We start from the raw sequence: 21,275 nt of genomic DNA on the forward strand, positions 1-21,275 counted from the left end.
GAGCAAATATGAGACCATCTTTGTCTAGGTTTCCAGATAACTTGCTTGAGCCTTCCTTACTGACATCGTATTTAGTTTCTGTTTTCTCTCATTCAATGTTACATTCATGTCCATGTTGGTACTTCTGTTACATTCCCATCTGTATCACATTCCCAAATTCTATCAAAATTTACAGTAAGCTGCGCTATTTCATCCAGCAGAATGATGGATACCTTAAAGGAAACTGTATGGTTCTATCTCAACTATTGGTCAATGCCTCCATTGGGTGCGGTTATCCATCTTAAAACTAATCTGTCCACAGCTTCCTTAAAGTGTATGTCCACAAGATGGATAGTGATCGGGATTTGAATTGGACATCTGCCTCAAATTTCTCTCCATTTTCTGTCTATTTGTCTTTCTGCCATGGCCTTTACTTGTTGATTTGCCTCACATGAATGGGGTTGATCTTTGGAGTAATGGCGCCAGGGATTCCGAAGACTGAACAGAACATAACATCCTGCTTATATCTCTGTCTCCTATTGCGGTGATGAAATTCCTCTGAACAAACCCTTATGGAACAGATAAATGAAAAGCCCTGACAGAAATGTGAACCCAGCCTAATTCTAATTTCTCCAATGTGGGACTATTAAAGGATTATCTTATCTTATTATACAAAAAAACACCCTTCGTCATCACGATCAGTGTAACTTTTGGATAGTTACTACAGTATGAATAGGAGCAGTTATGATATTTTTCCCATTCATTACACATTTTATGACTTTTCCATGACATTATTACAATGATCAAATACAGAAACAGCTAGTTTGATGGTTCACTTCTTCCAAATTTGCTGGCAAATAACCATTTAAGCATCACCAGATGGCACTGCAATGTGGTATTCCCAAAACTAAAAATACAGGAGGTATTGATAAAAAATTAGTGCTAAAGAAAAGAGCAGTCCCTAGAGCTGCTGCCACTTCTTTAAGTCTAGAGCAGTGATTCTCAACCTTTCTAATGCCGTGACCCGGCAATACAGTTCCTCATGTTGCGGTGACCCCAAACCAAAAAATAATTTTGATGGCTACTTCATAACTGTAATTTTGCTACAGTTATGAAGGGAACCCACTGACTATATAATGGGGATCATAGGATTTTGAAACTAAAATTTACAGCCAATAGACTTGGTGTTCAGTCCTTTCTTTTATCCAGGGATTTATGACTGATCAGTGCTGGGTGGACCCTTGGCATAGATGTGAACAACCCAAATGTGTGAGATTGGTTGCTATGGAAAGCGAAGTATATACATGTAATGTCACTTTGTTGGTGGGGCGGTCAGTTGGGTTCATATAACTGCTGACATTTTACTGGACAGTCAAAATACAGAAAAAATCTCCCTGGGGAGGGAAAGATTTTAAATACGTCTAGTTACGAGAGTAACGAGAGTATAATCATTTAGTCAAGGTGACCAACACAGGTGTGAACAATGCCTAAACTTTAGGTGCTGTTCACATCTGTGTTGGTCACCTTGACTAAACAAAAATGACAAGGACACAACTATACAGTGGATGCTGCAGCCTGAACAACATACAAGAGCCAGAGCTCAGCTTCTCAGTACATGGACTGCACAGAGGTGTAGACAGAACAGACCTGCACATAAAGTAGGAATTAGGTTGCCCAGCACTAAAAACCACTAGCCCAGGCTGATACCAGGGACCAATACACCGCACAGTGGAGACAACAGACTTGACATAACGGTCAGACACCCCGGAGATGCCCAGTGATGTGCCAGTACACACCGCCCACATGTAGCACATACCCGGGGACCGCCCGTGCTGTCACCCGCGCCTTCCCGGTGGTGTTGCCGGCCTTGTGCTTGAGCTGATTCCTGCGCTCGGTGCTGCTGCAGTCTCCTTGGCCTTAGCTCAGTCCTTTGCCCGATACGTACAGTCGGATCTCTCCGCTTCAACCGCCAAGTTTTCAAAATCCAGAACACCTTGAACCAACCAACCAGCGCGCACGCCTGTTACCAGAAAACGAGCACGAAAGCTAGCTGGAAGACGGTACTTAGTACGCGGCCATCTTTTCCGATGGCTTTAGGCGACCCCTGTGTTTTGGTCATTTGACCCCCGCTGGGTTCGCGACCCACAGGTTGAGAACCGCTGGTCTAGAGGAATAGGGTCTATCCTGAGATTGCCTCTTACATGGGCCCCTTGTAATACATGGGTGTATGTATGGGGCCATCGAAATTAATGGGCCGGTCGGATGTTTAAGAAAACTAGCACACTGACAAACTACACCTGCGTGTACATGGAGGCTAAGGGTGTGAAAATAGGTAGCACTGACATGTTCTGGTACCTATAGCGAGTCTTTGCTGCTTGCCATTTATTCATTTATCCCTGCTTATTCCCATAGGAGTTCAGGCATGGTGCATTTAAGAGTCCCGAGTATGGTAGCAGTTGTTCATGGGGCTGCTTTGACAAAAGAGGCCCACCTAAAATGAGGAAGGGTAGGTAGGGCAAGTGACACACTAACTGTACAAGAGCAAAGGTGTAAAGAGCAGGGGGAGAGAAGATGACAGTCTCAGGCCTGGTTCACATCTGCATTCGGTATTCTGTTGGAGGAGTCCTCTGGGGAATCCCCAGAACAGAAAACCAAACGCATTAAAAAGCGGTAAGCAATGAAAACACACAAAACCCATAGACTATAATGGGGTCCGTGTGTTTTTCCGCACGGTTTCTGCACAAGTCATGCGGATAGAAAAGTACTTAATGAATTACTTTTCTTTCCGCATGATTCATGCGGATAACGCGTGGAAAACACATGGACACCATTATAGTCTATAGGGTCTGTGTACTTTCATTGCTCACCACTTTTTGATGTGTTTGGTATTTCCTTTGGGGGTCCCCAAGCGGATATCCCGAACGGAATACTGAACGCAAATGTGATATCATGTCCTACAAATATTACTCTGCTCCTATCTACTACTCTATATAATGATGTCTGCGCTTTGTAGCAGGTTCCAAATAAACATATAGTGTATGTAGCTGCTTTGAGAAAATATATAACATGGTTATTTCAGAGATGTAGGACCATGTATGAAGCATCAATGGCCGTGACTGCTTGTGGTTATTTCAGTAATATAGTTAAAGAGCTGATATACAAAATAAGATTAAAGGTTCTAGCAAAAACTTGTAGTTTTGTGACAATACAAAGCCACAGTGTGTTGTAAATCACTATGAAATACACACCTCTTAGTAACAATGTCTATAAAAGTTTCCTTGTTGAACCTGGGTGGTCTTATGAACAAGAATTTATAGCCCACGTTTCCAATGACTTCTATCAGACATAAAAGCCAGAGATCTGCTAGTGATAACCATTCAAAGTAAAGTTCAGATGATCAACATGTGTAGGTGAAGTAATGCAGTCGCTGTAAATGTGACTCAGCGCTAAGCTCAAGATTTCCTTCTTTTCTTTATAGAATCGCAGCTCTCTCCCGGCTTTTCTTGACTCTTCCAGTTCCCTAAGAGCAAGTTGAAGCTCCTGAGATATGATTCCGGGGCTTTCTTCTTCCTTCATTATCCAGTCTAAGGCCATGTGGCTCCTCATTCGCTCATCTAAGGAATACTGGGAGTAGTAGGCAATAACCTCCTGATTAATAAACAGAAAGACAATTGTATATTATAAAATTATCATTGATATCTTATATCATTTCTTATCATTAATGTTATGTCTATTTATGATAAAAGAGCAAATCCCAGTCCAGTCTATAAACATGCAATGAAGAGGGAAGTTCAAGATGGAATAGAGAATGCGCCATTATTATAGCTAAATAATATAGAAAGGCAAACAATAGTAATAGTAATATAATTTCCAAATAATACTGCTATATCGTGACTTCATGGAGGGTTCATATTGTGAGCGCACAACACTGCACAAGTAATGGTTTTACACTCTCCAACTGATTTTCTGAAACATTCAGGCCATATAAAGAACTATCCAGGACTTCAATCTTGAAGACCTATCCAATGTCAGATAAGTGCATCCCCAACTGGTATTACTGTATCCAAAGTATTAAAATGTAAAAGTATTTTTCCCATATGGTGAAGGTTGTAACAAAAAAAAAATCACTATGCCTGAGGCTAAGGCCCCACGGGAAGACCCGCAGCAAAAAAGCGCTGTGAGAAATACCACGGTGGAAACACAGTGCAGGCCGTGGCAGCGCTTTAAACAGAAAGTTTGTGGAGTCTTCCTCTGCGGACTTTCTCTTACAATTATGAGGAAACCGCTGGCATTTCCATAGGTATAATTGAGCTGCTGTGATTTCCGAAAATGCGCCAAATATGGAAGTTGTGGCATATCCACACCGTGGTTTTTACCGCAAGATGGGCCACTTTGCCCCTACTGTAAAATGCCATGATTTTTCCCGCAGTGTTTCTGCCGTGGGCAAATTGTGGCACTTCCATCCCGTGGGGTACCAGCCTGAATCAATTTTTTTTTGTCCCCCCCCCCCATCAAAAAGTGTAGCACTGAAACCATAGTGACCCACAGAATAACATCACCATATAATATTTACTGCAACATGAAAGCTGTAAAAACTAAACCCTATGGAGAAATTGCAAAATTTTTCCCATTGTAACCCATATTTTACCCATTATATGGAATAACGGTGCCATTAGAAAACCTAATTTGTCCTATAAACTACTGTACAAGCCTAAATATATTTATGTTGAAGGAAAAATAAAAAGTTATGGTTCTCGTAAGGCAGAGAGGAAAAAAACGGAAAATGAAAATTGACCTGCTTCTTAAAGAGGACCTTTCACCATATCCGGGCACAGGCAGTGTTATATACTGCCAGAAAGCTGACAGTGCGCTGAATTCAGCGCACTGTCGGCTTTCCCGATCTGTGCCCGGTGTGAAGAGCTTACGGCCCGGTACCGTAGCTCTTCTATGGTCAGAAGGGCGTTTCTGACAGTTAGCCAGAGACGTCCTTCTGCCTTGTGGCGCCAATCGCGCTGTACTGTGGAGCGGGGAGGAACGCCCCCTCCCTCTCCTAATAATACTAGTCTATGGATGAGCTGTGTGAGCAGAGCGAGGGGGCGTTCCTCCCTGCTCCACAGTACAGCGCGATTGGCGCCGCGAGGCAGAAGGACGTCTCTGGCTAATGGTCAGAAACGCCCTTCTGACCATAGAAGAGCTACGGTACCGGGCCGTAAGCTCTTCACACCGGGCACAGATCGGGAAAGCCGACAGTGCGCTGAATTCAGCGCACTGTCAGCTTTCTGGCAGTATATAACACTGCCTGTGCCCGGATATGGTGAAAGGTCCTCTTTAAGGGATTGATTAATCCAATTGTAAAAATATTGGCGCATATTCTCACAGAGGCAAACCTGGTGCCTACACTTGTAAGGGCAAATTGTTAAAGAGGTTGTCCAAGCCAGGGGAAAAGTGAAAATTTGAAAAAAAAAAATCATACTCACCTGTCCCGATGCTCTGGTGTCCTTCCAGCGCAGTTTGGTCCTTTTGTTCTGGTGTCTTCTCAAAGTGAAACTGATCACTGTTGATGTCACGGACCCCTTCCACTGAAGCATCAGATTGCCCTCAGCAGTCACGTGACCGCTGAAGCCAATTAGTTGCCTCAGCAGGCCTCATGAAGAGACACATGATGTCACAGGTAGTGACATCTCATGTCTCAGTGGTCAATCAGCGGCTTCAGTCTTGACACGTCAACAATGGACCAAAAAAAATGGACCGCGCTGGGAGGTACTGGAGCACCGTGGAAAGGAGAGTATGAATTTTTTTTATTTTCTTCACTGCCCCTGGATCATTTAGGAATTAAACAGGTTGTCCATTTTTGCCTGGACAACCCCTTTAAGTTCAGCCCAGTATCTGCCCAGTCATGCCGTCCTATTCAAATCAACTTTTAAACATTTTTTTTTATTAGAAAAATACTTGTTAGTTGGGGCTATTGATATTGGGACCCATATCCACTGACAGCCGCAGAGGCCATATCCTAATATTAGTTGTCTCTGATGAGGTAACCCCTGTCATACATATGCTATACATGAAATCCTCATTATAAGGCGGCCTGGAATGGGCTTCTGTAACATCTGAATTCTTAATTTAGTCTCTCTTCATTCTGTTTATTATTCGAACATGAGTGAATATATTTTTAGTTACAGATCTAACTAAAGAAAATTGAGACCGGACCTTCCCCAACACATGGTTTGTGTACGGCGTCCTTCCACATAACACATGGTATTTATTTCACGTTTTCAAACAGCTTCAGAACAATAGTGATTCGGGGATTGAAACGCAGGATATGCTACAAACAGTTTACTTTAGAAATCCGGGATAAGAGTGAAATGGCAAGCCGAGGATTTGGTAATTAATTAAGAATGTATGTTTGGCTACTTCTCCGCCCAAAATTGGTTGCAAAGTTATAGAGCCAACACATATAAAACACGGCATTAAATACTGTGACACGGAGAGCGGTTGTCAAAACAACAGTCCTGCACAATAAGACAATGTCGTCCACTCAATACTCTTCATTGTGACTTGGGATACTGAAATGTGATATTCATGTTATTTGAAGGAAATAGCACATAGATGAATAGTCTACATTAAGCTTCATTTCTAAATACAAAAATTGGCTCAAAAGCACAAAATAATATACATATAGTATATATAAAGAATAACTGGAGTCTTGGTTACCTCATAAACCTTATGAATAGAGATGAGCGAACACTAAAATGTTCGAGGTTCGAAATTCGATTCGAACAGCCGCTCAATGTTCGTGTGTTCGAACGGGTTTCGAACCCCATTATAGTCTATGGGGAACAGATACTCGTTAAGGGGGAAACCCAAATCCGTGTCTGGAGGGTCACCAAGTCCACTATGACACCCCAGGAAATGATGCCAACACCTCTGGAATGACACTGGGACAGCAGGGGAAGCATGTCTGGGGGCATCTAACACACCAAAGACCCTCTATTACCCCAACATCACAGCCTAACAACTACACACTTTACACACTCAATACCACCTCTCTGACAGTAGGAAAACACCTTGAAACATGTGTATTTGGCACTTGCAGTGAGGAGAGCTTGTCACCAGCAGTGAATTTGGCCCTTGTAGTAAGTTGAGGTTGGCACCAACATTTGTTTTGAAAATCAGGGTGGATTGAGCCTCTAACCAGCAGAGTTTGGGCAAATTCATGGTGGAGGGAGCCTCTAAACACCCCAGTTTGGGCAAATTCATGGTGGAGGGAGCCTCTAAAAACCCCAGTTTGGACCAATTCATGGTGGAGGGAGCCTCTAACCAGCCCAGTGTGGGCAAATTCATGGTGGAGGGAGCCTCTAAAAAACCCAGTTTGGACCAATTCATGGTGGAGGGAGCCTCTAACCAGCCCAGTTTGGGCAAATTCATGGTGGAGGGAGCCTCTAACCAGCCCAGTTTGGACCAATTAATGGTGGAGGGAGCCTCTAACCAGCCCAGTTTGGACCAATTAATGGTGGAGGGAGCCTCTAACCACCCCAGTTTGGACCAATTCATGGTGGAGGGAGCCTCTAAACAGCCCAGTTTGGGCAAATTCATGGTGGAGGGAGCCTCTAAAAAACCCAGTTTGGACCAATTCATGGTGGAGGGAGCCTCTAACCAGCCCAGTTTGGACCAATTAATGGTGGAGGGAGCCTCTAAACAGCCAAGTTTGGACCAATTCATGGTGGAGGGAGCCTCTAAAAACCCCAGTTTGGACCAATTCATGGTGGAGGGAGCCTCTAACCAGCCCAGTTTGGGCAAATTCATGGTGGAGGGAGCCTCTAAACAGCCCAGTTTGGGCAAATTCATGGTGGAGGGAGCCTCTAACCAGCCCAGTTTGGACCAATTAATGGTGGAGGGAGCCTCTAACCAGCCCAGTTTGGACCAATTAATGGTGGAGGGAGCCTCTAACCAGCCCAGTTTGGACCAATTAATGGTGGAGGGAGCCTCTAACCACCCCAGTTTGGACCAATTCATGGTGGAGGGAGCCTCTAACCAGCCCAGTTTGGACCAATTCATGGTGGAGGGAGCCTCTAAAAAACCCAGTTTGGACCAATTCATGGTGGAGGGAGCCTCTAAACAGCCCAGTTTGGGCAAATTCATGGTGGAGGGAGCCTCTAAAAAACCCAGTTTGGACCAATTCATGGTGGAGGGAGCCTCTAACCAGCCCAGTTTGGACCAATTAATGGTGGAGGGAGCCTCTAACCAGCCCAGTTTGGACCAATTAATGGTGGAGGGAGCCTCTAACCACCCCAGTTTGGACCAATTCATGGTGGAGGGAGCCTCTAAACAGCCAAGTTTGGACCAATTCATGGTGAAGGGAGCCTCTAAAAACCCGTTTGGACCAATTCATGGTGGAGGGAGCCTCTAACCAGCCCAGTTTGGGCAAATTCATGGTGGAGGGAGCCTCTAAACAGCCCAGTTTGGGCAAATTCATGGTGGAGGGAGCCTCTAACCAGCCCAGTTTGGACCAATTAATGGTGGAGGGAGCCTCTAACCAGCCCAGTTTGGACCAATTAATGGTGGAGGGAGCCTCTAACCACCCCAGTTTGGACCAATTCATGGTGGAGGGAGCCTCTAAACAGCCAAGTTTGGACCAATTCATGGTGGAGGGAGCCTCTAAAAACCCCAGTTTGGACCAATTCATGGTGGAGGGAGCCTCTAACCAGCCCAGTTTGGACCAATTAATGGTGGAGGGAGCCTCTAAACAGCCAAGTTTTGGGAAATTCATGGTGGAGGGAGCCTCTAACCAGCCCAGTTTGGACCAATTCATGGTGGAGGGAGCCTCTAAACAGCCCAGTTTGGGCAAATTCATGGTGGAGGGAGCCTCTAAACAGCCCAGTTTGGGCAAATTCATGGTGGAGGGAGCCTCTAACCAGCCCAGTTTGGACCAATTAATGGTGGAGGGAGCCTCTAACCAGCCCAGTTTGGACCAATTAATGGCGGAGGGAGCCTCTAACCACCCCAGTTTGGACCAATTCATGGTGGAGGGAGCCTCTAAACAGCCAAGTTTGGACCAATTCATGGTGGAGGGAGCCTCTAAAAACCCCAGTTTGGACCAATTCATGGTGGAGGGAGCCTCTAACCAGCCCAGTTTGGACCAATTAATGGTGGAGGGAGCCTCTAAACAGCCAAGTTTTGGGAAATTCATGGTGGAGGGAGCCTCTAACCAGCCCAGTTTGGACCAATTCATGGTGGAGGGAGCCTCTAAACAGCCCAGTTTGGGCAAATTCATGGTGGAGGGAGCCTCTAAAAAACCCAGTTTGGACCAATTCATGGTGGAGGGAGCCTCTAACCAGCCCAGTTTGGACCAATTAATGGTGGAGGGAGCCTCTAACCAGCCCAGTTTGGACCAATTAATGGTGGAGGGAGCCTCTAACCACCCCAGTTTGGACCAATTCATGGTGGAGGGAGCCTCTAAACAGCCAAGTTTGGACCAATTCATGGTGGAGGGAGCCTCTAAAAACCCCAGTTTGGACCAATTCATGGTGGAGGGAGCCTCTAACCAGCCCAGTTTGGGCAAATTCATGGTGGAGGGAGCCTCTAAACAGCCCAGTTTGGGCAAATCCATGGTGGAGGGAGCCTCTAAAAAACCCAGTTTGGACCAATTCATGGTGGAGGGAGCCTCTAAACAGCCAAGTTTGGACCAATTCATGGTGAAGGGAGCCTCTAAAAACCCGTTTGGACCAATTCATGGTGGAGGGAGCCTCTAACCAGCCCAGTTTGGGCAAATTCATGGTGGAGGGAGCCTCTAAACAGCCCAGTTTGGGCAAATTCATGGTGGAGGGAGCCTCTAACCAGCCCAGTTTGGACCAATTAATGGTGGAGGGAGCCTCTAACCAGCCCAGTTTGGACCAATTAATGGTGGAGGGAGCCTCTAACCACCCCAGTTTGGACCAATTCATGGTGGAGGGAGCCTCTAAACAGCCAAGTTTGGACCAATTCATGGTGGAGGGAGCCTCTAAAAACCCCAGTTTGGACCAATTCATGGTGGAGGGAGCCTCTAACCAGCCCAGTTTGGACCAATTAATGGTGGAGGGAGCCTCTAAACAGCCAAGTTTTGGGAAATTCATGGTGGAGGGAGCCTCTAACCAGCCCAGTTTGGACCAATTCATGGTGGAGGGAGCCTCTAAACAGCCCAGTTTGGGCAAATTCATGGTGGAGGGAGCCTCTAAAAAACCCAGTTTGGACCAATTCATGGTGGAGGGAGCCTCTAACCACCCCAGTTTGGACCAATTCATGGTGGAGGGAGCCTCTAACCAGCCCAGTTTGGACCAATTCATGGTGGAGGGAGCCTCTAAAAAAACCCAGTTTGGACCAATTCATGGTGGAGGGAGCCTCTAAACAGCCCAGTTTGGGCAAATTCATGGTGGAGGGAGCCTCTAACCAGCCCAGTTTGGACCAATTAATGGTGGAGGGAGCCTCTAACCAGCCCAGTTTGGACCAATTAATGGTGGAGGGAGCCTCTAACCACCCCAGTTTGGACCAATTCATGGTGGAGGGAGCCTCTAACCAGCCCAGTTTGGACCAATTCATGGTGGAGGGAGCCTCTAAAAAACCCAGTTTGGACCAATTCATGGTGGAGGGAGCCTCTAAACAGCCCAGTTTGGGCAAATTCATGGTGGAGGGAGCCTCTAAACAGCCCAGTTTGGGCAAATTCATGGTGGAGGGAGCCTCTAACCAGCCCAGTTTGGACCAATTAATGGTGGAGGGAGCCTCTAACCAGCCCAGTTTGGACCAATTCATGGTGGAGGGAGCCTCTAAACAGCCCAGTTTGGGCAAATTCATGGTGGAAGGAGCCTCTAACCAGCAGAGTTGTGGGAAAGCAGGGTGGAGGGAGCCTCTAACCAGCAGAGTTGGTGGAAATCAGGGTGGAGGGAGCCTCTAACCAGCAGAGTTGGGGGAAATCATGTTGGAGGGAGCCTAGTATTAGCAGAATTGTGCAACGCTTATGGTGGATGAGTATGAGGATGCGGAGGAATTGGAGAGGTTGAGTACAGACATGGAGTTTCATGTTGGGGTGCTTTACACAGGTGGGCACAAAAATGAAGGCTCTATCCAGTGGTGGTTCATTTTTATCAAAGTGAGCCGGTCGGCACTCTCAGCTGACAGACGGGTGCGCTTGTCAGTGATGATGCCACCGGCTGCACTGAACACCCTCTCAGATAGGACGCTGGCGGCAGGACAGGACAGCACCTCCAAGGCATATAGGGCAAGTTCAAGCCACAGGTCCAACTTCGACACCCAATACGTGTAGGGCGCAGAGGGGTCGGAGAGGACAGGGCTGTGGTCGGAAAGGTATTCCCGCAACATGCGCCTATACTTCTCACGCCTGGTGACACTAGGACCCTCCGTGGCGGCACTTTGGCGAGGGGGTGCCATCAAGGTGTCCCAGACCTTAGACAGTGTGCCCCTCGTTTGTGTGGACCGGTGAGAACTTGGTTGCCTACTGGAGGAACTGCCCTCCCTGCCGCCAACGTCACATGCTGGAAACATCTCCATCATATTCTGCACCAATTGCCTGTGGCAAGCATTGATGCGATTGGCCCTCCCCTCTACCGGAATAAAAGACGAGATGTTGTTTTTATACCGGGGGTCAAGGATAGCAAAGATCCAGTACTGGTTGTCCTCCATGATTTTGACAATACGCTTGTCGGTTGTAAAGCACCCCAACATGAACTCAGCCATGTCTGCCACAGTGTTAGTTGGCATGACTCCTCTGGCCCCACCGGAAAGTTCAATCTCCATTTCCTCCTCATCCTCCATGTCTACCCATCCGCGCTGCAACAATGGGACGATTCGAAGTTGCCCGGAAGCCTCCTGTATCACCATCACATCATCGGACAACTCTTCTTCCTCCTCCTCCTCCTCCTCCATTAAACGCAGTGAAGCGGACAGATGTGTGGACCTACTCTCCAGCTGTGACGGATCGGATGCTATCCCTAACTCCTCTGTGTGATCTGAGTTATCCCTGATGTCAATCAGGGATTCTCTCAGAACACACAAGAGCGGGATTGTAAGGCTCACCATCGCATCCTCAGAGCTCACCCTCCTTGTGGACTCCTCAAAGACCCGTAGGATGTCACAAAGGTCTCTCATCCATGGCCACTCATGGATGTGAAACTGAGGCAGCTGACTTTGTGGCACCCTAGGGTTTTGTAGCTGGTATTCCATCAAAGGTCTCTGCTGCTCAACCACTCTATTCAACATCTGAAACGTTGAGTTCCAGCGTGTGGGGACGTCGCACAAAAGCCGGTGTTGTGGCACATGCAGGCGTTGCTGGAGAGATTTTAAGCTAGCAGCGGCTACTGTCGACTTGCGAAAGTGGGCGCACATGCGCCGCACTTTCACCAGTAGCTCTGGAACATTGGGGTAGCTCTTTAGGAAACGTTGCACCACTAGGTTGAAGACGTGGGCCAGGCATGGAACATGTTGGAGTCCGGCAAGCTCCAGAGCTGCTACCAGGTTCCGGCCGTTATCACAAACGACCATGCCTGGGCCCAGGTGCAGCGGCTCAAACCATATTGCCGTCTCATCGAGGAGGGCATCCCTCACCTCGGAGGCAGTGTGCTGTCTGTCCCCCAAGCTGATCAGCTTCAGCACAGCCTGCTGACGTCTACCAACGCCAGTGCTGCAACGTTTCCAACTCGTAGCTGGGGTCAATCTAACAGCGGAGGAGGAGGCGGTGGCGGAGGAGGAGGCGGTGGCGGAGGAGGAGGCGGTAGAGGAGGAGGAGGAGGGGGGTGTTCTTCTCGTGTCCCTGCCAGGAATGTTAGGCGGGGAGACGAGGTACACCGGGCCAGTTTGGGAAGCAGTCCCAGCCTCAACTACATTCACCCAGTGTGCCGTCAGTGAAATGTAGCGTCCCTGTCCGCATGCACTTGTCCACGCGTCGGTGGTCAAGTGGACCTTTGTGCAAAGCGCGGAACTAAGGGCCCGCCTGATGTTGAGTGACACGTGCTGGTGCAAGGCGGGGACGGCACACCGGGAGAAGTAGTGACGGCTAGGGACGGCATAGCGAGGTGCCGCAGTTGCCATCAGGTCCAGGAAGGCGGGAGTTTCAACAAGCCGGAACGCCAACATCTCCTGGGCCAGCAGTTTAGCGATGTTGGCGTTCAAGGCTTGCGCGTGTGGGTGGTTAGCAGTGTATTTCTGCCGCCGCTCCAATGTCTGAGAGATGGTGGGTTGTTGTAAAGAAACGCCTGATGGTGCCTTTGATGGTGCAGGAGAAGGAGATAAGACAGGACCAGGGGAGGATGAGGTAGAAGTCAACAAAGTGGCGGAGGCAGATGAAGTGGTGTCCTGGCTCGTCCTCTGGAGTGCATCGCCAGCACAGTCAGCAGTGGCAGTGGCAGAGGCAGAGGCAGTGGCAGAGGCAGTGGCGTGAACGGCAGGCGGCCTTTGTCCTGCCGTTGCTGCCTGCCACTGATTCCAGTGCTTGGATTCCAAATGACGGCGCATTGAAGTGGTGGACAGGTTGCTCTTCTCAGAGCCCCTAATCAATTTCGAGAGGCAAATTGTGCAGACAACACTATATCTGTCCTCGGCGCATTCCTTGAAAAAACTCCACACCTTCGAGAAACGTGCCCTCGAGGTGGGAGTTTTTCGGGGCTGGGTACGAACTGGAACATCTTGGGAGATTCCGGGTGTGGCCTGGCTTCGCCTAAGCTGCTGACCTCTGCCTCTGCCTCTAGCTACCCTTTTTGGTGCTGCACCTGCCTCAACATCCACACTACTTTCCCCGCTTGACATCCCCCCTGTCCAGGTCGGGTCAGTGTCCTCATCATCCACCACTTCCTCTTCCAACTCCTGTCTCATCTCCTCCTCCCGCACAATGCGCCGGTCAACTGGATGCCCTGACGGCAACTGCGTCACATCATCGTCGATGAGGGTGGGTTGCTGGTCATCCACCACCAAATCGAACGGAGATGGAGGAGACTCTAGTGTTTGAGCATCTGGACACAGATGCTCCTCTGTTAGGTTCGTGGAATCGTGACGTGGAGAGGCAGGTTGAGGGACAATGAAAGGAGCGGAGAACAGCTCTGGGGAGCAGGGACAGTTTGGGTTATTGTTCTGTAAAGCTTCGGAATTTTGGGAGGAAGGAAGACAAGACTGTTGGGTAATAGGAGGAGAGGAGGCAGAGTCTGACTGGCTGCTGGACAATGTGCTGTAAGCGTTCTCTGACAGCCATTGCAAGACCTGTTCCTGGTTCTCGGGCCTACTAAGGTTTGTACCCTGCAGTTTAGTTAATGTGGCAAGCAACCCTGGCACTGTGGAGTGGCGCAATGCTTGCTGCCCCACAGGAGTAGGCACGGGACGCCCTGTGGCTTCACTGCTACCTTGCTCCCCAGAACCATTCCCCCGACCTCGCCCACGGCCTCGTCCACGTCCCTTTCCGGGAGCCTTGCGCATTTTGAATTCCTAGTTAGAAATTGGCACTGTATACCAGTAGTAAAAATTGTGGGTGCACGTAACCCCAATATATTCTTTGAATTCCCAGTCAGACACTGGCACTATATGGCAGTAGCAAGAAATGAGGGTATTTGTATTCCCAATATACTCTTTGAATTCCCAGTCAGACAATGGCACTGTATACCAGTAGTAAAAATTGTGGGTGCACGTAACCCCAATATATTCTTTGAATTACCAGTCAGAAACTGGCACTATATGGCAGTAGCAAGAAATGAGGGTATTTATAACCCCAATATATTCTTTGAATTCCCAGTCAGACAATGGCACTGTATACCAGTAGTAAAAATTGTGGGTGCACGTAACCCCAATATATTCTTTGAATTCCCAGTCAGAAACTGGCACTATATGGCAGTAGCAAGAAATGAGGGTATTTGTATTCCCAATATACTCTTTGAATTCCCAGTCAGACAATGGCACTGTATACCAGTAGTAAAAATTGTGGGTGCACGTAACCCCAATATATTCTTTGAATTACCAGTCAGAAACTGGCACTATATGGCAGTAGCAAGAAATGAGGGTATTTATAACCCCAATATATTCTTTGAATTCCCAGTCAGACAATGGCACTGTATACCAGTAGTAAAAATTGTGGGTGCACGTAACCCCAATATATTCTTTGAATTCCCAGTCAGAAACTGGCACTATATGGCAGTAGCAAGAAATGAGGGTATTTGTATTCCCAATATACTCTTTGAATTCCCAGTCAAACAATGGCACTGTATACCAGTAGTAAAAATTGTGGGTGCACGTAACCCCAATATATTCTTTGAATTACCAGTCAGAAACTGGCACTATATGGCAGTAGCAAGAAATGAGGGTATTTATAACCCCAATATATTCTTTGAATTCCCAGTCAGACAATGGCACTGTATACCAGTAGTAAAAATTGTGGGTGCACGTAACCCCAATATATTCTTTGAATTACCAGTCAGAAACTGGCACTATATGGCACTAGCAAGAAATGAGGGTATTTGTATTCCCAATATACTCTTTGAATTCCCAGTCAGACAATGGCACTGTATACCAGTAGTAAAAATTGTGGGTGCACGTAACCCCAATATATTCTTTGAATTACCAGTCAGAAACTGGCACTATATGGCAGTAGCAAGAAATGAGGGTATTTATAACCCCAATATATTCTTTGAATTCCCAGTCAGACAATGGCACTGTATACCAGTAGTAAAAATTGTGGGTGCACGTAACCCCAATATATTCTTTGAATTACCAGTCAGAAACTGGCACTATATGGCAGTAGCAAGAAATGAGGGTATTTGTATTCCCAATATACTCTTTGAATTCCCAGTCAGACAATGGCACTGTATACCAGTAGTAAAAATTGTGGGTGCACGTAACCCCAATATATTCTTTGAATTACCAGTCAGAAACTGGCACTATATGGCAGTAGCAAGAAATGAGGGTATTTGTATTCCCAATATACTCTTTGAATTCCCAGTCAAACAATGGCACTGTATACCAGTAGTAAAAATTGTGGGTGCACGTAACCCCAATATATTCTTTGAATTACCAGTCAGAAACTGGCACTATATGGCAGTAGCAAGAAATGAGGGTATTTATAACCCCAATATATTCTTTGAATTCCCAGTCAGACAATGGCACTGTATACCAGTAGTAAAAATTGTGGGTGCACGTAACCCCAATATATTCTTTGAATTACCAGTCAGAAACTGGCACTATATGGCAGTAGCAAGAAATGAGGGTATTTGTATTCCCAATATACTCTTTGAATTCCCAGTCAGACAATGGCACTGTATACCAGTAGTAAAAATTGTGGGTGCACGTAACCCTAATATATTCTTTGAATTACCAGTCAGAAACTGGCACTATATGGCAGTAGCAAGAAATGAGGGTATTTATAACCCCAATATATTCTTTGAATTCCCAGTCAGACAATGGCACTGTATACCAGTAGTAAAAATTGTGGGTGCACGTAACCCCAATATATTCTTTGAATTACCAGTCAGAAACTGGCACTATATGGCAGTAGCAAGAAATGAGGGTATTTATAACCCCAATATATTCTTTGAATTCCCAGTCAGACAATGGCACTGTATACCAGTAGTAAAAATTGTGGGTGCACGTAACCCCAATATATTCTTTGAATTCCCAGTCAGAAACTGGCACTATATGGCAGTAGCAAGAAATGAGGGTATTTGTATTCCCAATATACTCTTTGAATTCCCAGTCAAACAATGGCACTGTATACCAGTAGTAAAAATTGTGGGTGCACGTAACCCCAATATATTCTTTGAATTACCAGTCAGAAACTGGCACTATATGGCAGTAGCAAGAAATGAGGGTATTTATAACCCCAATATATTCTTTGAATTCCCAGTCAGACAATGGCACTGTATACCAGTAGTAAAAATTGTGGGTGCACGTAACCCCAATATATTCTTTGAATTACCAGTCAGAAACTGGCACTATATGGCAGTAGCAAGAAATGAGGGTATTTATAACCCCAATATATTCTTTGAATTCCCAGTCAGACAATGGCACTGTATACCAGTAGTAAAAATTGTGGGTGCACGTAACCCCAATATATTCTTTGAATTCCCAGTCAGACACTGGCACTATATGGCAGTAGCAAGAAATGAGGGTATTTGTATTCCCAATATATTCTTTGAATTCCCAGTCAGACAATGGCACTGTATACCAGTAGTAAAAATTGTGGGTGCACGTAACCCCAATATATTCTTTGAATTACCAGTCAGACACTGGCACTATATGGCAGTAGCAAGAAATGAGGGTATTTGTATTCCCAATATATTCTTTGAATTCCCAGTCAGACAATGGCACTGTATACCAGTAGTAAAAATTGTGGGTGCACGTAACCCCAATATATTCTTTGAATTCCCAGTCAGACACTGGCACTATATGGCAGTAGCAAGAAATGAGGGTATTTGTATTCCCAATATATTCTTTGAATTCCCAGTCAGACAATGGCACTGTATACCAGTAGTAAAAATTGTGGGTGCACGTAACCCCAATATATTCTTTGAATTACCAGTCAGAAACTGGCACTATATGGCAGTAGCAAGAAATGAGGGTATTTGTATTCCCAATATATTCTTTGAATTCCCAGTCAGACAATGGCACTGTATACCAGTAGTAAAAATTGTGGGTGTATATAGCCCCAATTCTATTGCTAGGGGACTTGCAGGGTATTTCTGGGGTGAAGGTGGGGGGGCACACCGTTGGAACGGGTATCGGGGTATATATCGGGTATACGGGAATACACTGACAGTGTATTCCATTCAGGATCCTGGGAAAGCTGGGTTGCGGCGATTGAGCCCGTCAGTGCCACGTTACACTGACAAGCTTCTCCCTGGAATTTAGCTCTTATAAGAGCTGTTGGTTGTCTTCTCCTTCCTATCCTAGCCTGTCCCTGCCTACCCAGAATCTAAGCCCTAGCTAGCTGGACGGAAACCTCCGTCCTCGGTGAATTGCAAGCTCAGAATGACGCGAACCTGGGCGGCGCTGTTCTTTTAAATTAGAGGTCACATGTTTTCGGCAGCCAATGGGTTTTGCCTACTTTTTTCAACGTCACCGGTGTCGTAGTTCCTGTCCCACCTACCCTGCGCTGTTATTGGAGCAAAAAAGGCGCCAGGGAAGGTGGGAGGGGAATCGAGTAATGGCGCACTTTACCACGCGGTGTTCGATTCGATTCGAACATGCCGAACAGCCTAATATCCGATCGAACATGAGTTCGATAGAACACTGTTCGCTCATCTCTACTTATGAAGCTTTCAACTTGTTATTTCCCTCTATACAAATAATTTTATTTCAGCTTTTGGGTCATTTAAGAACATAAAATTGAGATATTTGACAGAATTAATGAAAGATGGAGAAGTATAACTGGAACTAGGAATTTTACAATTATAACACTAGCACACAATGCAGCCTTGAGTTTATTTTCAAGGATACTCCAGACATTTTGCATTTAAAGTGTTGAAGTATTTTGTATAATACAAAGAGCCCCTTTGGCCATGCAGTGGACCAGAATGGTGTATAAGCCATCACAATAATCCCCCTGCTCCAGATCTAACACTGCGAAGCACAGTCTTCTTCCAGTAGTCATGTCCCATTTACTCTAGGGCCCATTCACACTACGGATACGCTGACTGATTCTGAACGTTAAAACACGTTCAGAATCAGCGCGTATAAAGCAGATCCCATTCATTTCAATAGGAGCCGGCATACGAGCGCTCCCCATTGAAATGAATGGGCTGCTTTTTTCTCTATGAGCGCTCCCATTGAAGTGAATGGGAAGCGCTCGCGTGTACAGCTCGGAATGAGCTGAGTGAGCCGTACACGCGAGTGCTTCCCATTCACTTCAATGGGAGAGCTCGTAGAGAAAAAAGCAGCCCATTCATGTCAATGGGGAGCGCTCGTATGCCGGATCCCATTGAAATGAATGGAACTGCTTTATACCCGCTGATTCTGAACGTGTTTTAACGTTCAGAATCAGTCAGCGTATCCGTAGTGTGAATGGGCCCTAACATTAACATTGCCCCTAGCCCAGAAATCATAGCACTACCCCTTTTGCCCCAATAGTCACAGCATTGCCTTTTTTAGGCCCTGTTCACACAGGGAGCGGATGGGTGGATTTTGGCACCAAGAGTGAAGCAGGGAGCTGCGTCACTCTCAGGCCAAAATGCGCCTGCCACGACTGTCGCGGCTTCCGACAGTCGTGGCTTCCCCCTCCGGAGTAGGCTCAAATGAATGGGCCTAGTCCAGAGGTTGCTGCCGTGAGGCGAACACCGGGTCTGAAGCAGCTGCTGAGTCTGCCTCAAGAAAGGACATGTCTAGATTGAGAGGGGGCGGATTATGACGTGGATTCAGAGCCATAATCCGCCCCCTCATTGCCCATGTGAACTAGCCCTTACATAAGTAATGGCCGTGTATCCCTTTCCATAGTAACCAAGGTAATCTTCCCCAATGATCCCAGATGTGCCCATGTTTCCTTTTTACCAAAAGCCACAGAAAAGTCTTCGAATTCCAAAAAACGTCACAGCAGTGCCCCTACCATTTGTCACAGGGCACTGCACCCCTCTTTTCCCATTTGATCACAGCTGGGTTCTCTGCATCTCCATAGGGATCTGAACAGGGCTTCGCATTTTTTACATAATCACAACAGGTCTGCCCCATGTTCCCATTGTTAGGATAGTTCATCAGTATCAGAGCCCCAGAAAACTCCATTCATTTTTCAAACGTTTTTCATGTCTCATTTCTAAGCCAGGCTCAGCAAATCTATAAATGGAAGAAGCATGGCCAAGTACTATGGGCTACGCATCGGCTAGTGTCCCAACTCATAGACTAGACTAGTCATACGCCTCTCTATGGCACATCAGGCATTTGTTAAAACCAAAAGGTATACTTTATACAATATGTCAGATTAGCATTGTCATTAAATTATCAGAATTCTAAGAATTCTAATCCCTGAATCATGTCTTTATTTTCTAGGAAATTATAACTTTAATATAGAAGCTTAAGTAATTCTTTAGAAATTTTACTTGTACAGTGCTTTGTCATTCTACTGTCTCAATAACTTCCATGTACAAACTAATTCAATTTATCAAATTTATACTACAAAGCACATCTCTAACAAATATAATCATTGCCATGTGTTGTTTAATCACTTTCCAATTTTCCCGAGCTTTCTTCTTGGGCCCAAATAAATCCAATTAAATCTGAACATAATCCTTAGCTGATAATCTAATCATTCTACGTATGCATCAAACCAGCCTTGGTTATAGCATAAAGCTTATTATCGCCTGAAATCTGCATTTACCCACATGTTTCCCATCAAATAGATAGCACTGACAACAAGGTAAACACATTTGGAGATGATATAAAAGTTGCAATGACCCAATTTATCTTCAATGTAGTCCTATAGGTGGATGGACATGACTCCAAGAAGATCACCTAGCAAGACACACGTGGATGTCAAGAGCCGAGGGTGCGCTTGAACCCTTGTGCAGCCTCGGCTCTGCTACATCAGAGCCGAGGGTGCGCTTGAACCCTTGTGCAGCCTCGGCTCTGCTACATCAGAGCCAAGGGTGCGCTTGAACCCTTGTGCACCCTCGGCTCTGCTACATCAGAGCCGAGGTGCGCTTGAACCCTTGTGCACACTCTGCTTCATCAAGCTAATAGAATGCATTGGCCAGTGCTGATTGAAGCAGAGCTGAATCTGTGTGCTTAGCTCAACTACTCCACCGGTGTAGTTGAGCTAAACACACACATTCAGCACTGCTTCATCACACCAATAGAATGCATTGGCCAGCACTGATTGGCCAGAGTACGGAATTCGGCCAATCAGCGCTGGCTCTGCTGGAGGAGGCGGAGTCTAAGGTCGGACCTGAATGGAGACTGGTGTGGAGCGATCTTAGACTCCGCCTCCTCCAGCAGAGCCAGCGCTGATTGGTCGAGTTCCGTACTCTGGCCAATCAGCGCTGGCCAATGCATTCTATTAGCCCGATGAAGTAGAGCTGAATGTGTGTGCTTAGCACACACATTCTGCTCTACTTCATCGGGCTAATAGAATGCATTGGCCAATCAGCGCTGGCCAATGCATTCTATTAGCGTGAACTGAGTTTGCACAGGGGTTCTAGTGCACCCTCGGCTCTGCTACATCAGATTGCTACATCTGATGTAGCAGTGCCGAGTGTGCATCAGATGTGTAGTTGAGCAGAACTGGCTCAGCACTGCTAAGTCTCTGCATTCGCATAGGAATGCATTGGCCAGCCTTCGGCCAATTAGTGCTGGCT

General features: G+C 46.4%; 1 protein-coding gene across 1 annotated transcript in view; it reads right to left on the reverse strand.

The window, feature by feature from the left end:
- Window positions 1–2,961: 2,961 nt before the first annotated feature.
- The window catches only part of LIX1 (limb and CNS expressed 1), a 98,895-nt gene continuing 80,581 nt past the window's right edge, over window positions 2,962–21,275 (reverse strand). The window contains exon 6 of the mRNA XM_075271967.1: window positions 2,962–3,627. Coding sequence (XP_075128068.1) covers window positions 3,343–3,627 — 285 coding nt within the window. The 3' untranslated portion in view covers window positions 2,962–3,342. The remainder of the gene's footprint in view (window positions 3,628–21,275) is intronic.

This window comes from Leptodactylus fuscus, chromosome 1, assembly GCF_031893055.1.
Source record: "Leptodactylus fuscus isolate aLepFus1 chromosome 1, aLepFus1.hap2, whole genome shotgun sequence".
Lineage (NCBI taxonomy): Eukaryota > Metazoa > Chordata > Amphibia > Anura > Leptodactylidae > Leptodactylus > Leptodactylus fuscus.